Consider the following 14975-nt stretch of genomic DNA (forward strand, 5'->3'; position numbering starts at 1 on the left):
ACAGTTTTCTGTATTTACTAATTAGATATAATTCAGTTTTCTGTTTTGAACATGAAAGACACATTACTAAAATGTATTGGAAGTCCTCCTTAGATTCTACCTTTGTCTTCTGGGATTATGCCAGGCACTCCACATACAAGTTTTTATCACCGTAGCTCTGCTGGTTCTGAGTTCAAACTCATTAAAAATTAAAGCTAAGCTTCTCAAGATGTTGAATTCTGAAGCCAGAACCAAATTCTATGTTTGCAAACATATGAAATATGCCCAGCCTTGGGCCTAACGAAAAGCATATAGGAGTTTACAAATCCAGGGTTCCCTCAAAATAGAGAGGCAGACATGATGGACTGAGATGTGTTTGGGAAAGGTAAGATAGCTGTTCTTGGTGTTTCTTGTGCTGAGCACTTACCCTTGATGCTTCTTCCTGCAGAGGCTCAGGTGCTGTTTGTGCAGACACTGCATGACTTGGTGGTTGAGGAGGGTCAGGACATGCACTTGGAGGTGAAGCTGAGCTTGGAGAATGCTGAGGTGCAGTGGATGAAGCAGGGCATCCTGCTCCAGCCATCTGTCAAATACTCCATGGAGGCACATGGGCATCAGCGAGCCCTCACCATTCACAACGTTGAACTTTCCGACCGAGGCACCTACCGTTGTGAGAGCCTGCATGACCGCACCCAAGCCAAGCTGAGTGTTGAACGTATGTGTTGATCTCTGGTTCTTTCTTGTCCTATCTGTTGCAGAAGTCCCGTTGGCATCAACAGTGGCCCTTTTTTGTCTTTTACAGCAGTTAGCTTTGTCTTGGTGTTAAATGTCAAGTACTAGGAAAAGGTTGCATGGCTCCAGCCAGAATGGAATGCCCATTTCTAGGCTGGGCAGGGAATGGTCCTCCATGACAGTGAGAGGGATATGTTGGGAGTCAGGGCTGCATCCCTTGGGAAGGGAATGTAGATCCTGTATTATTTTTGCCCACTTGCTATAGCTCCTGGAGAGCAGACTCCTTTCCCTGTGAAAATGGATCCCATGCTGAGCTCTTATGTTTCCTTTCCTCAAACTCCAGCCCGAAGAGTGACAGTGAGGAAACCACTACTGGATGTGGAGACTGTTGAAAAGGAAACTGTGACATTTGAGCTGGAGCTGTCACATGCCAATGTGCCTGGGATATGGACACGGGATGGCATCCGCATGAAGCCTAGCTCCACCTGCCGAGTGAGCGCTACTGGCTGCGTGCACAGCCTGACACTGATGGGGCTCACCCTAGATGATTCGGGTACTGTGGCCTTCACTGCTGACACTGTGCGGAGCAGTGCCCGTCTTCTGGTCCGAGGTACTAGGGCGGGTAGGGAGAAGGAAAAAAATGGACTCTGGTGGATGGGAACTGCCTGCTTGTACATATAATGAAATAGAATACAGTCCGAGAGAGGTCACTATAATGGATTACACAACAAAAAAAGCAAGCTAGTGACCGATTTACTAAGAAGTATATGGAAATCAGTCCAAATGTCCAAAACATGTATGTGCAAGAAGCCACATACTGAGCTGTAGCCGATGTGCAATTGCTGCTGGAGACGCTCTGCGTCCCTCTTTTTTGAAAATTGTGTAAAGAATCTATATAATTGAATCAATATTGGTCCCAGGTCTGATGAAGACTGGAAAGAAACAAGTACTTAATCGATTGGCTTGTCACCACACTACTTTGGGACTTGAGTGTACATGTTTTGGACATTTGGACTGATTTCTATATACTTCTTAGCAAATTGGTCACTAGCTTGCATTTTTTGTTGTTGTTGTTGTGTGTACATATAATGAGTCAGGAGTGATTGGAGGAGGAGAAGCAATGGAAACAGGGCCAGCCCTAGACCAGCTGCCACCCTAGACAAGGCTAACTTCTGGCCCCTCCCACCCTGCACTAATAACCAGTTTTCAAAAAAAAAAAGATGAATTGTGGGGAAAATGAAAAGCACGAAACTTGAAATTGCTCCCTGACCTGGATAGCCCAGGCAAGCCTGATCTTGTCAGATCTTGGAAGCTGAGCAGGGCAAACTCTGGCAAATATTTGGATGGGAGACCTCCTTCACTGAGCCATGTGGCTGGGCTGCCCAAGGCAATGGCCTAGTTTGCTTAGCAGGCAGGACCGGCCTTGAATGGAAAAGCAAGCTGACTGCTGCTGATTTCTGAGCAAAGCAACAGCAATACAACTGTGAATCGAATGAACATTTCTATAGCTATAATAAAACAATATTTAATGTAATACAATGCGTTGTGTCAATTTCGTTGGTGCAAAACGGTATCAAAATGCATCGCGATCAGTTTCCAAGTGAATCTGATGACAAGACGTAGTGTCGTATAAAATCTTCAAAGTATGTGTCAACAAAGTCTGCATCAAGAAGAGGCCACCTGAAGTAGAAGTCTGTAGAAGCAGAAGTCCCTATATATAAAGTAAGGAAACTTATCCAAAGAATCCACCTGTGGTATAATCAGGAAAGACTTCACGCTAAGACTTGTCATCTGCTGGTTGAATCCTGACAATCGTGCAATATTATTTGTTTTGAGAAGACTCTTTATCAGGAGCTGAAAACCTCCTATGTATATGGTCAATCCCACTTAGTGAAAGAAAAAATCAAAGATAGAACATAGCAGCCTCAAACAATTCCAAAAGCGCTGATTCCTTTTCTGATTAGGCTGCTACATTCTATTTTTAATTTTCTCCTTCACTAAAGTTGTCTTAGGAGGTTGTATTTTGATATTTATTAACATTGGTTGCTTCTGCTTGCTTGGTTATTGCCGGGAATTGGAAGTCCCTCACAAGTCCTTTACTTAGACAATGGTACCAGAAACTCTGGGAACAATTTTTGATGGGCAGGATTATGCATCATCCATTTTTGGGGGACTCCCGTGTGGTAGTTCCCTTATCAGAGTATGATGAAACATAGAAACCAGTTTTAGAGATTTTGTGCGATAAGGATATAATTCCCTCGATGCAATTAAAGCTAGATGGTTGGTAACTATGAATTTAGGGTTTGTAACAGTGTTGATGGTATAAAACTATTATGTTTTATAGTCTGGTTGTATGTTTTTCTATTGAAATAAAGAGGGGGGAAAAGGTATTTTGATATTATTTTGCACTAGAGTATACAGATGAAATTGACACACAACATATTGCATTACATTAAATATTGTTTTATTATTTGGTGTAGTGGTTAAGTGTGCGGACTCTTATCTGGGAGAACCGGGTTTGATTCCCCACTCCTCCACTTGCACCTGCTAGCATGGCCTTGGGTCAGCCATAGCTCTGGCAGAGGTTGTCCTTGAAAGGGCAGCTGCTGTGAGAGCCCTCTCCAGCCCCACCCACCTCACAGGGTGTCTGTTGTGGGGGAGGAAGGTAAAGGAGATTGTGAGCCGCTCTGAGACTCTTCGGAGTGGAGGGCAGGATATAAATCCAAATCTAACATCTTATTATTGTTACAGAAATATTTGTTCGTTTGATTCACTGTTGTATTGTTGTTATTTTGCTCTATTCTTGTCTGTGACCCATTTGCTATTTGGCTTGCTGCTAAATTCTGGCGTGAGTCTGCCTTAAGTTGTGCATTATGTGGACCATCTGCCTTGAATTGCAGTGTTGATATTTCCTGCTGACCAGTTGTGCCTTCGCTTCTGGGCTTTTCAATAGCCGAGCAAAACAATAACACAAAACCTCAGATTCCACTAATAGTGCTCGGAATCTTCCTTGTCTCAAACAGCAACGCCAGTCTTTTGGCGGCTGTCTCAAGCACACCTGCTGTGTTCTAGGATAGTTGCATCTTTCCTTCGCACTTTATGGATTGAACACAGAAAAAAATAATTAATTTTCCAGTAGTGCTGCACAAAGACTGAAGAATCTCAGAGCTGTGGCAGATTAGGAGAGTTGTAGATGGGGGAAGGCTTAAGCGGCTGGGCAGTAATCCTCCAAAGTGAACTTGGATGAGGACTGCAAGCCGATTTGCTGTGCCATGCTGGAGCAGGGTAGCGTTCTGGCTTGGCTAAGCTCGGCACTTTGATTGCTTTGGTATCTTTTCAGTCTCCAAGTCTGATTCCTCTTTGTGCCACCGGCACCTGCCTCTGTCCTTGTTCCTGTAGAGCCACCAGTCACTATGCTGCGCTTCCCCCAGGATATGAGCATTCCTGAGACAGGCTTGGCCACCTTTGAGTGTGAGCTGTCCAGGCCTCTGGCTGAGGTGAAGTGGTACAAGGTGAGATGAGAGTGCTACTCCCTGCACTTCCCTCCCTTATCTTCCCTGGATCTCCCTCATGCTTCTGAGAACCATGGTTCTCCTGCTTCCTCTTCTTGTGAAAGAGAGCCAAAGGGACTGGTTTACGTGCCCCACCTGTGCCCCTGGCAAACCTGACAGTGGCACTCAAACCCATTTCCTTCTGCCTTGATCAGTCGTTAATCAACCTTTGTCTTCCTGGCTTATCATAGGATGGGGAGGAGATACAGATAGGACCCAACTGTCGCATGTACTCAGTGGGTCGCAGACGCCTCTTGCAGCTTAGCCATTGCAGCCTTGAGGATGCAGGCGAGTACATGTGTGACGCTGGCGACTGCCATGCTTCAGCCAGACTGCGTGTTTTTGGTATGTATGGCTTGTTAGATACAGCAGCAAACCTAAGGGAGGGTGGGGTTTAGATGGGACTGGGCCGTATAAATTGCCATCCAGCCTCCTGTTCTCAGGTGTCTGCTGGGCTCTGCCTTATGCTGTAATGTCCTTGCCTGCCAGCCTGATGGCTGCTTCTTGTGCCACGGAGGTGGGATGTTCATCTTCAGCGCTGCCATGAGTCAGAGTCTTGTTCTTGAAGCCTGTACAAGTTGTACAGGAAGCTAGGTTTAGCATAAATGTTCTTTTTAAAAATTCTAACTATAAGAACATTTCATCAAGGGAAAAGCATGCCCAGGAAAGAAAAGCAGTGGAATCTCTGTCCTTAAGACCTTTCATGGCAGAATTTGACAGTCCTCTGTCAGGATGGTGCTGGGTTGGGGGGTTTTTTTTGTTTGTTGAAGCATAGGATTACAACAAAAACTATAAACTTGAAGACTGTGACCCCTTCCAACTCTGTGGTGGAATGATCACGTCTAGCCACCCAGAACTTAATGTGAGCCAAGAAAGAACATGCTTTTAATATCATATCTGCCCCCAACACATGAGAAGCCATATTTAAATTACAAATGCCTCTAAGCTTGTGCAGAGCATGCTTATTTCTTGGGAGAGATTGTCAGTTCCCCTCACTCCCCACCCCAGATCTGGAATGAGGGGGAATGACGTCCAAATCAGTGTATGTGGTACCACGTGGTACCCCGACAACTCTGATTTTAGAATTAAGCATTCTACCTCTTAACAGAAAAGTTTAGATGCGTATCAGCTCCACAAAGTAGTCATGCCCCATACTATGGGAATACTGGAGCTGTAGTTCTGTTTTAGGGGGTAAGGAATCTATTCCAGATTGCTTAGCAGCCCATCATTTCCAGGATTCTCTGGGTTAAGTCAAAGGTGGTGAAAAACAGTACAAAACCACCAGAAATGTGTAATGTGTCCACTGCATGATTTGGAGAGCAAGGAACTCCATTGGGCTTGTCAGAGATGAGAGTGATCAGCTACACAGGAAGTGATTAAATGGCTTTCAAAAAGAGGGTAGATCTTGGAACAGTGATTAGCCATGATAACCCAAAGGAGCTTCCATGCTCAGGCACAGTATATCTCTGAATAAAAATGCTGCCAACAAATCACAGGGGAGGGTTGTCTCCTTGATTTCTTGCTTGTGGACTTCTTGGAAACATTTGGCTGGCTACTGCTGGAAGCAAGATGCTGGACTTCACTTGATCCCAGTAGGGCTCTTCTTATGTTCTTAGAAGCTGGTTTTATTCATTGTTATTCCTGAATTACAAATCATGGCTGGGAATTATTGGGAAAGATATTTTGCTGAGAGGGGAATCCATCTACTGGGACCAGTAATCACTGGAGGATGTTCCTTGACCAGCACTATAGACTGATCATATTTCGTGTTCTCAGTTAGACCTTTGTGAGTTGCCCTTAGGAAGTCCTCAGTCCCAACTCCATGGATGTTTCCCTCTCTGTAGAACGTCAGGTTCAGATTGTGCGGGAGCTGGAAGATGTGCGTGTTCGGGAGAACGAAAATGCTGTCTTCATGTGTGAAGTGTCACTTGAAGAAGTGAAAGGTGAATGGTTCCTGGATGGGGAGAGAATCAAAGTAACCAGCACAGTGAAAATAAGGCAGGAAGGTAAGTGGTGATGGTGGATGTGGTAAGGTACTACATCTTTCTCTAATTTGGCCAGGATTATCCCATGTTATAATAAGTATGAACTGCAGCTGCTCAAAATAAATCAGAAGTCTACTGGAAGATGACTTGGGATCCATCACAGGTGACCTAAGGTGCAGTTTTGATGCAAGGAACTTCCTCATTGAATAGTGTATCTTCTTCTGTGGAGTCTTCTTCCATGCATTTCCAGTTGTGTCTGCTTAGGATGCAGACAGATACAATGTATTTGGAGCAGTGGTGCCAATCACAAAATGGGTTTTACCACATTCAGTTCAAATGCACTTCTTTTCTTCTCTGGGATGTATGAAAGGAAACTGGTTCTGCAAGGTTTTAGCACGGTTGGTTATGTTGAACAGGGTGGTTGTGTTGAAGGGGGTCGTGGTGAACCATGGAGGGCACCTGCTGGCTAGTAGCTGACTTCATTGGCACAGCTCCTCCTCTTGGCAGCCCTTAGTTTTGCAGCATTTAAATTTTTTAATGATTTAGGGCAGTGGTGTCAAACTCATTTGTCATGAGGGCCAGATCTGACACAAATGAGACTTTGTCATGCCAGGCCATTGTGTCATAAAATGTAATGTTAGGTAGCGGAGGAATAAACTTCATAAAATACACGAGCAAATACGATTTAAGATTTTTTTTTAAACTTAAAATAAGAACATGCTTAAAACATTGGCACTCTTGCAATATTTTATTTATTTAACAGTCTCTGATACTGACACCTCATGCTCTGAATTATTGCATCAAAAGTCTGTGCTGTAGCAATCTTGAGTATGCTGTTCAGGTGTGTATCTGTAAACTGCAAACCTACATTTTGATTTATTGACACTTATTACAGAAATCTCATGGTCAGTGCTCTGAGCCTAGGACCTAAAGGAAAACAAGAAATAGCCAGGCATTGTGAGCTTTTGTACATAAATTGCTTCGTGCGCTGGTCAAGAACATGTGAAGGCATCATGACACAGAGTGAGGGCTATGTGCTTGTTTACAAAACTATAGTCTTCCCAGAAAAAATAACTGTAACTCCTGTGAGGCTGTGCAAAAATAGAGAGACAGCCATATATAGTGGTTATCATCAGCCTGCTGTCTCGGAAGCTAGGTTTAAAACCCCCAGTCTACAAAAGAAATGTGCTGGATGAACTTGGTCTGGACACACTCTCAGCCTAATCCACCTAACTGGCTTGTTGTTATTCCTTATCTAAATAGTTGGTTTCGTATTGAGAAAGACTGGATCAGGAGGGCATGAATATAGTGATAAAGGGGAGGCAAATCCAGTCACACCCAGGAGAGCTACAGCATAATGAGCCCAACAAAACACACACAGCATAACAAGCTCAACAAAACACATACACTGTAGCAAAGCATACATAAGCTCTTACCTTGAATAAAACTTTATTGGTTTCAAAGGTGCTTTGTATTTCTTCCATGTGACTGAAGCAGCCAAACAAAGGGGAGTAAGGGGAGGAGCCTCAGCCAATGGAAGGGAAGAAAGGCTTGCCTTTGTCTCCTGTGCAATTGAGGGAGCCTGGTCAGGAAGCAAACTCTGATTCGTTCCATCCATCTCCATGGAAGGAGGAGGGGGAGGAACCCCAATCAATGCAGAGAATAGAGGCTTGCCTGTCTCTCTCTCTCCTGTGAGATTGAGAGAGTCTGGCAAAGCAATGCAGCAGTAGCAGAACTGGAGAAGGAAGAAGGAGGGACAGTAGCTGAAAGGATGGATAGGATCCTGGGGGATGGGCAGATCCAGCCTGTGGGCCACATTTCGACACCCCCAATTTTGGGGATGGGTAGGTTAAGGTGAAGGCTGGGCTGATAGATATGTGTACCAATCAGAAAACAAACAAACAAACAAATTGATGAACTATGCTGCTGGAACACAACAAAGAAGCAGGACTGAGGGCTGACCCCACATTCCAGTTGCAAGAATTTCAACAAAAAAGGTGCAAAGTAGCACTAACACTGAGGTTGAAGAACTTGCCGTGACTAAAAACATTAAGTGTGTCTTCACCCTTAAAAAGATCTAAAGATTTTATTTTGTTCTGTGCCAGAATAATGCCATCTCCAGTCTAGCATCAGTGGCTCAACATCTGATCCTTCTGTAAATGCCTGGAGATGGATACCCTTGCTAATCATGGGATATAAAAGATTTCAGGTTTTCACGGCTGGTAACATCATTAGAGTTTGTAGAATCTTTCGGGCTCAAGTGCCGTGTTCTACTGGAGAGAGTTTTTCTTCCAGATGTTTCGTTCTCAGCTACGGAGAACATCCTCAGTGGCGTTGCAGCCGGAGCAGGCGCTCTGACCTTCTTGGCTGCTGTGACCTTCTTGGCTGCTATGCACAGCAGCCAAGAAGGTCAGAGCGCCTGCTCCAGCTGCAACGCCACTGAGGATGTTCTCCGTAGCTGAGAACGAAACGTCTGGAAGAAAAACTTTCTCCAGTAGAACACGGCACTTGAGCCCGAAAGATTCTACAAACCCTAATCATGGGATAGCTTTGCAGTAGCTTGCAGAGGATATTGCAGAGAGCCGGTTTGGTGTAGTGGTTAAGTGTGCGGACTCTTATCTGGGAGAACTGGGTTTGATTCCCCACTTCTCCACTTGCACCTGCTGGCATGGCCTTGGGTCAGCCATCGCTCTGGCAGAGGTTGTCCTTGAAAGGGCAGCTGCTGTGAGAGCCTTCTCTAGCCCCACCCACCTCACAGGGTGTCTGTTGTGGGGGAGGAAGGTAAAGGAGATTGTGAGCCGCTCTGAGACTCTTCAGAGTGGAGGGCGGGATATAAATCCAATATCATCATCATCATCATCATCATCTTCTTCTTCTTCTTCTTCTTCTTCTTCTTCTTCTTCTTCTTCTTCTTCTTCTTCACAGTTCAGGGGGAATGTATATTCTAGCACTAGAGAAGAAATTTACTAGAAATATGTCAGAAGATTTGTACAACAATTTTTTTTTCCAATGGGGGAATGAAAGTTCACTTAATGACTCGTCACGAAGGGAAAGACAGTCTCATCACTGCACTGGGCTGCACTGCACTGCACTCCTGCCAAAGTTTGAATACTTCCCTTTCCCATGGATTTTATATAACTGTTTTGCTGGAGCAGATGGCCAGATTATTCTGCACGGTTTGTTTGTGCTTGCTTTGATTTCTAAAGGTCACACAAAGGCTGGAGTGGGGAACTTGGGTCACTTGTTCCAGGCACCATCCAGTTACCTGATTTTTTTGCAGCTCACAATATGTTTTCCCAGCAACTGCACAGTGTGGTTTAAATTGCTGAGAAATTACAGCAGAAGCTCAGCTTTGCAAAAATATGTCCGGAGCATATGCAATAATTCTGTTTCTTATGCTGAAATGATTTCCTGAAAAGGCCTTCTGGAGAGCCAGTTTGGTGTAGTGGTTAAGTGTGCGGTCTCTTATCTGGGAGAACCCGGTTTGATTCCCCACTCCTCCACTTGCACCTGCTGGCATGGTCTTGGGTCAGCCATAGCTCTGGCAGAGGTTGTCCTTGAAAGGGCAGCTGCTGTGAGAGCCCTCTCCAGCCCCACCCACCACACAGGGTGTCTGTTGTGGGGGGAGGAAGGGAAAGGAGATTGTGAGCCGCTCTGAGACTCTTTGGAGTGGAGGGCGGGATATAAATCCAATATCTTCATCTGCCTCACAGGGTGTCTGTTGTGGGGGAGGAAGGTAAAGGAGATTGTGAGCCGCTCTGAGACTCTTCGGAGTGGAGGGCGGGATATAAATCCAATAGCTTCATCTACCTCACAGGGTGTCTGTTGTGGGGGAGGAAGGTAAAGGAGATTGTGAGCTGCTCTGAGACTCTTCGGAGTGGAGGGCGGGATATAAATCCAATATCTTCATCTACTTCACAGGGTGTCTGTTGTGGGGGAGGAAGGTAAAGGAGATTGTGAGCCGCTCTGAGAGTCTTCAGAGTGGAGGGCGGGATATAAATCCAATATCTTCATCTACCTCACAGGGTGTCTGTTGTGAGGGAGGAAGGTAAAGGAGATTGTGAGCCGCTCTGAGACTCTTTGGAGTGGAGGGCGGGATATAAATGCAATATCTTCTTCTTCTTTCATTTTCTTCACAAGGAATACAGCAGGGACGCACAGTGCCTTTGCCCACAGCCAACACCATTCCAGCTACTGCCTTATGTCACCAGGATTAAATCCCACTCCCTTTCCTCCTAGGAGTTGCAGCAAAGCCCTACCCATCCTCATAAGCATACTGTAACTTCTCATTTCTTTCTTCACCAGGGACACGACACTTTCTGCTTCTGTGCTGCGTCCGTCCTGAAGATGCAGGGCAAATCCGATTTGTGGCCAAGGCAGCCACTTCGGAAGCCTGCCTGGAAGTGGAGGGTAAGGGCTTCACAGATGACCTTCAGCCTCAGCTAGTGGAATTGGGCTGGGGAAAATAGGTGAGGAAAAGTGAGGGGAGACCCCAGGTCTTAATGGGTAGGTACCAGTTGATAAGCAGATGTTTGTGGGGATGGAGATGAACAGCAAGCTTGCATTGCAAGGTTGGCGGCCGGCATATGTTACATACATGAACTGAGGGGGAAAGTTCAAGTGGGAAGATTGAATATGTGCAAGCGTGGGTAGGTGTGGGGCTCGCTCTTAGTGAGCTGGGATTTCTTCTTCTCTTGACTCACACAGCTCTGAAAAAATAAACCTTGAAAGGGCCTGGGTGCTATTCATGGTTTGCTGCCTAGAGCTGAGCCTCATCGTCAAGTAGATGGAAGTGGGAGGGTTAAAGGTCTGGGCCAGGGGAGTAAGATTATCAGAAGCTTAGGATCTGCTTCTTCCACAGCATTGCCCATCCGCATTGTAAAGCCACTGCGGGACAAGACTGTGTTAGCGCGGCATAAAGCTACACTGGAATGTACCGTGTCTCAGTCTCGTGGGCGAGTGCGCTGGTTTCGCGGTGACACAGAGATATTTGCTGGCCAGAAATATGAAATCTGCAACTTGGATTGTTACCGAACTCTTGTCATCCACTGCGTTGAGCCCGCGGATGAAGGCCTGTATACTTGCGATGCACTGGATGATCGCTCCACAGCACATCTCCTGGTGGAGGGTACGTGGGAGTATGTGTGTGGAATAGCCAAACAACAGGGCTGGTTATAAGGGAGTTGGCAATCAAAGCAGCGGAGATGTGGTCAAGCATAGAAGTGTTCCCACTGGGCAGGAGGACAAAGAGGAGATGGGACGCTCTGTGTACGGGTGTGGAGAAAAGGCTGCTGTGTGTCACACGGGGAGACTAATGCTGTTTACTCTTTCCCTGCAGCTGAAGGGATCCAGGTGGTGCGGGCCCTGCGCAACGTGGAAGTGGTGGCTCCTTCAGAAGCACACTTTGAATGTGAAATATCGGGTCCAGGGTCATGCACCCCCCAGTGGAGCCTCAATGGGGAAGAGTTACGACCTAGTTCACAAGTGCAAATGGAGAGTGTGGGATACATACATAGGTTAAGGCTGTGCCGGACCACTCCTGGCATGAGTGGGATGGTGAAGGTTACTGTTGGCAGCGCCCGCTCCAAGGCCCGGCTCACAGTTCGAGGTACAAGTGCTCTGCAGCACAGTTGGATGGGATGGAGTCCCAGAATATGAAAATGCAAAGTTTCTTATCCTGACATAACTGATTGCAGATCCCTGTCCTATGACATGAGAGAAATGGGCCAAATCTATAGCTTGTGTGGGCTTTGGACTCTAAGGCTGAGTCAAGGTGTGGTAATGACTGATCATGGCATTGGGTTATTGACGGAGGAAGGGGGCAACTAGAATGATTAAAGGGCCGGAACACTTTCCCTATGAAGAAAGGTTGAAACGCTTGGGACTCTTTAGCTTGGAGAAACGTCGACTGCGGGGTGACATGATAGAGGTTTACAAGATAATGCATGGGATGGAGAAAGTAGAGAAAGAAGTACTTTTCTCCCTTTCTCACAATACAAGAACTCGTGGGCATTCGATGAAATTGCTGAGCAGACAGGTTAAAACGGAGAAAAGGAAGTACTTCTTCACCCAAAGGGTGATTAATATGTGGAATTCACTGCCACAGGAGGTGGCGGCAGCCACAAGCATAGCCACCTTCAAGAGGGGTTTAGATAAAAATATGGAGCAGAGGTCCATCAGTGGCTATTAGCCACAGTGTGTGTGTATATATATATACACACAGTGGCCAAAATTTTTTTTTATATATATATAATTTTTTTGGCCACTGTGTGACACAGTGTTGGACTGGATGGGCCATTGGCCTGATCCAACATGGCTTCTCTTATGTTCTTAAGAGGGATCTGGGCAATGCCCTTGATTTTTTGACAGAAAGATGGTTGCTGAACTGTACCTCTGCTCCATCCCTGTTCTGCTTGTATTTCTCTTTGATGTCCTCCGGCAGAAGAGGAACACATAGATGCAGGCATCCTTGACTGGTACAGACCCCCCAATAAAAAAAACACTCAGCTGGGGAAATGCTTCAGCGGTTTAACACCCAACACAACTGCTTTAACCAAAACTAGTTGGCAGAATCATTTTGTGGTAGGTACAACTCTCAGCCGGCTGAAGCTGGAAGGCGCTAAGTGCTCCATCATGAAATGTGCCACCACGAACACTCCTTTGGGGTTGTTTCTTCACTCCCAACTGTTTTCTTCTCTGTCTGGTGTTGCCATTCCATGGGGCTTTCCTTGTCTTCCATTCTCAGCCTCTGAAGGGCTGGCAGACACCTCCTTTTCCCATTCCTGATCCACATGCCTGTCTTCCTTCTTCATCTGCCCCTAGTGGTTCTGGACTAGCTCTTTTAAGGAGTGTTCCCTCCCTCAGTGCTGACCCTACCTTCACATTGGGATGGTGGAGGCAAACTGATGGACAGTTTGACTGCCTGATGGTCAACTCCCCTTGAGGGCGGACTGCTGGCATAAGGCTTACTAGCACTTGTTTCCCCAAATTGTGGCCAACCAAGAACCCTGCCAAGGGGGAGTGACCTGTACTCCCCACACTGGGAAGCCAATATTGGGCCTGGGTTGAGACCTGCATCTCACATGTCCCCTAATGTTTTCTTCTCTTTACAGAGTGCTAGCTTTGGGAACGGCCCGCTTTCAGGAGAGTTGTATGTGGATATAGAAAGGTCATGGCTGCCAGGAGAATGTGGAGATGGCAAGTTTAATGGTTGCGTGGACAAACAGAAGAATGGACACACAGACAATTCCTTTTACTGTCTCTCTGTTCTGCATGCCAAGGGAAACAGGTTCTGCTTTATTAAATGTTCAATTCCTGATTTTTTCCCCCCACTGGTGCTGTTTTGTGAGACTGCTATGCTAGGCAAGGTATAAGAAGAAGAAGAAGAAGAAGAAGAAGAAGATATTGGATTTATATCCCGCCCTACACTCCGAAGAGTCTCAGAGCGGCTCACAATCTCCTTTACCTTCCTCCCCCACAACAGACATCCTGTGAGGTAGATGAAGATTTTGGATTTATATCCCGCCCTCCACTCCGAAGAGTCTCAGAACGGCTCACAATCTCCTTTACCTTCCTCCCCCACAACAGACACCCTGTGAGGTGGGTGGGGCTGGAGAGGGCTCTCACAGCAGCTGCCCTTTCAAGGACAGAGGCTCAGAGTGGCTCACAATCTCCTTTATCTTCTCCTCCCACAACAGACACCCTGTGAGGTGGGTGGAGCTGGAGAGGGCTCTCACAGCAGCTGCCCTTTCAAGGACAACCTCTGCCAGAGCTATGGCTGACCCAAGGCCATGCTAGCAGGTGCAAGTGGAGGAGTGGGGAATCAAACCCGGTTCTCCCAGATAAGAGTCAGCACACTTCACCACTACACCAAACTGGCTCTCCCCACTGCCAACCCTGTCCCATCAACTGAGTAGACCCATGGGAGAAGTGGAGGACCCCAGCTTGTCATCTTTGAATGCACCCTAGCTTAAGATCTGAAACTCCACGTCCAGCTGCACTGCACCATCCACAGCACAGCTGGTAGGGTGACGAGTCATCACTTTTGCAGAGGCAGCATCAAGCTTTACATACACAAGGCAAGAGCCTCAAGCTGGGGCATGTACAGAACAGGTGCATACGTATGTGCATTTCCAAGCTTACCCCCTTGCAGAGAAACTAGGGTCAAAAAGGGAGGCTTGCCTCTAAACAGAACCCTTCCTAGAGGAGGACTTTTCACTCTTGCTGCAACCCACTGAGCCCCCCAAGTTTTGTTCCTGGGAGTCTGTGAACCTTCAGGTACAGCATATGGAATAAAGTGCAGGGATGCAGTGGGTATCAGCAGAAATGTCTGCCTGCTCTTCCAAATACAGAAGAGGGCTTAAGTCTTTGGAATTGCATGCCGTTAGATGCAAAGCTAGTCTGTAGACTTCGGAGAGAAACCACACATTGCTAGGACGACGGGGTTGTCTGGGCAGAAAAACATGGCTTGCTGATTTACAATGCCCCTGCACTTACTGCTGCTGACAGTGCAGCCTGCGAGTCATGCCGTGAGAGACAAGGGAAGGCCTCAGTCACCTAGACCACTGGTGATGGAGAAACCGTGCGGTGGCCTGACACGCTCTCAGAGCAGCCAGGCAAGCTGGGGAAGAAAGCAGTGAGCCAGCTGGAGCTGCTGGGGGCCATGATAGAGACAGTGCAGCAACAAAGAGTCCTCCATGTGGAGGTCAGAGCAGGGGCGAAGGCAACC

At 46.6% G+C, this 14975-nt stretch overlaps 1 protein-coding gene across 1 annotated transcript in view; it reads left to right on the forward strand.

Moving 5' to 3' along the window:
• The window catches only part of OBSL1 (obscurin like cytoskeletal adaptor 1), an 88536-nt gene extending 74971 nt beyond the window's left edge, over nt 1-13565 (forward strand). Inside the window, exons 20-28 of the mRNA XM_060261610.1 lie at nt 428-694; nt 1055-1321; nt 4111-4223; nt 4454-4607; nt 6107-6268; nt 10553-10657; nt 11109-11375; nt 11586-11855; nt 13360-13565. Coding sequence (XP_060117593.1) covers nt 428-694; nt 1055-1321; nt 4111-4223; nt 4454-4607; nt 6107-6268; nt 10553-10657; nt 11109-11375; nt 11586-11855; nt 13360-13367 — 1613 coding nt within the window. The 3' untranslated portion in view covers nt 13368-13565. The remainder of the gene's footprint in view (nt 1-427; nt 695-1054; nt 1322-4110; nt 4224-4453; nt 4608-6106; nt 6269-10552; nt 10658-11108; nt 11376-11585; nt 11856-13359) is intronic.
• Nucleotides 13566-14975: the final 1410 nt, after the last annotated feature.

The sequence above is a fragment of the Heteronotia binoei genome, chromosome 21 (assembly GCF_032191835.1).
Source record: "Heteronotia binoei isolate CCM8104 ecotype False Entrance Well chromosome 21, APGP_CSIRO_Hbin_v1, whole genome shotgun sequence".
NCBI classification, from domain to species: Eukaryota; Metazoa; Chordata; class Lepidosauria; order Squamata; family Gekkonidae; genus Heteronotia; species Heteronotia binoei.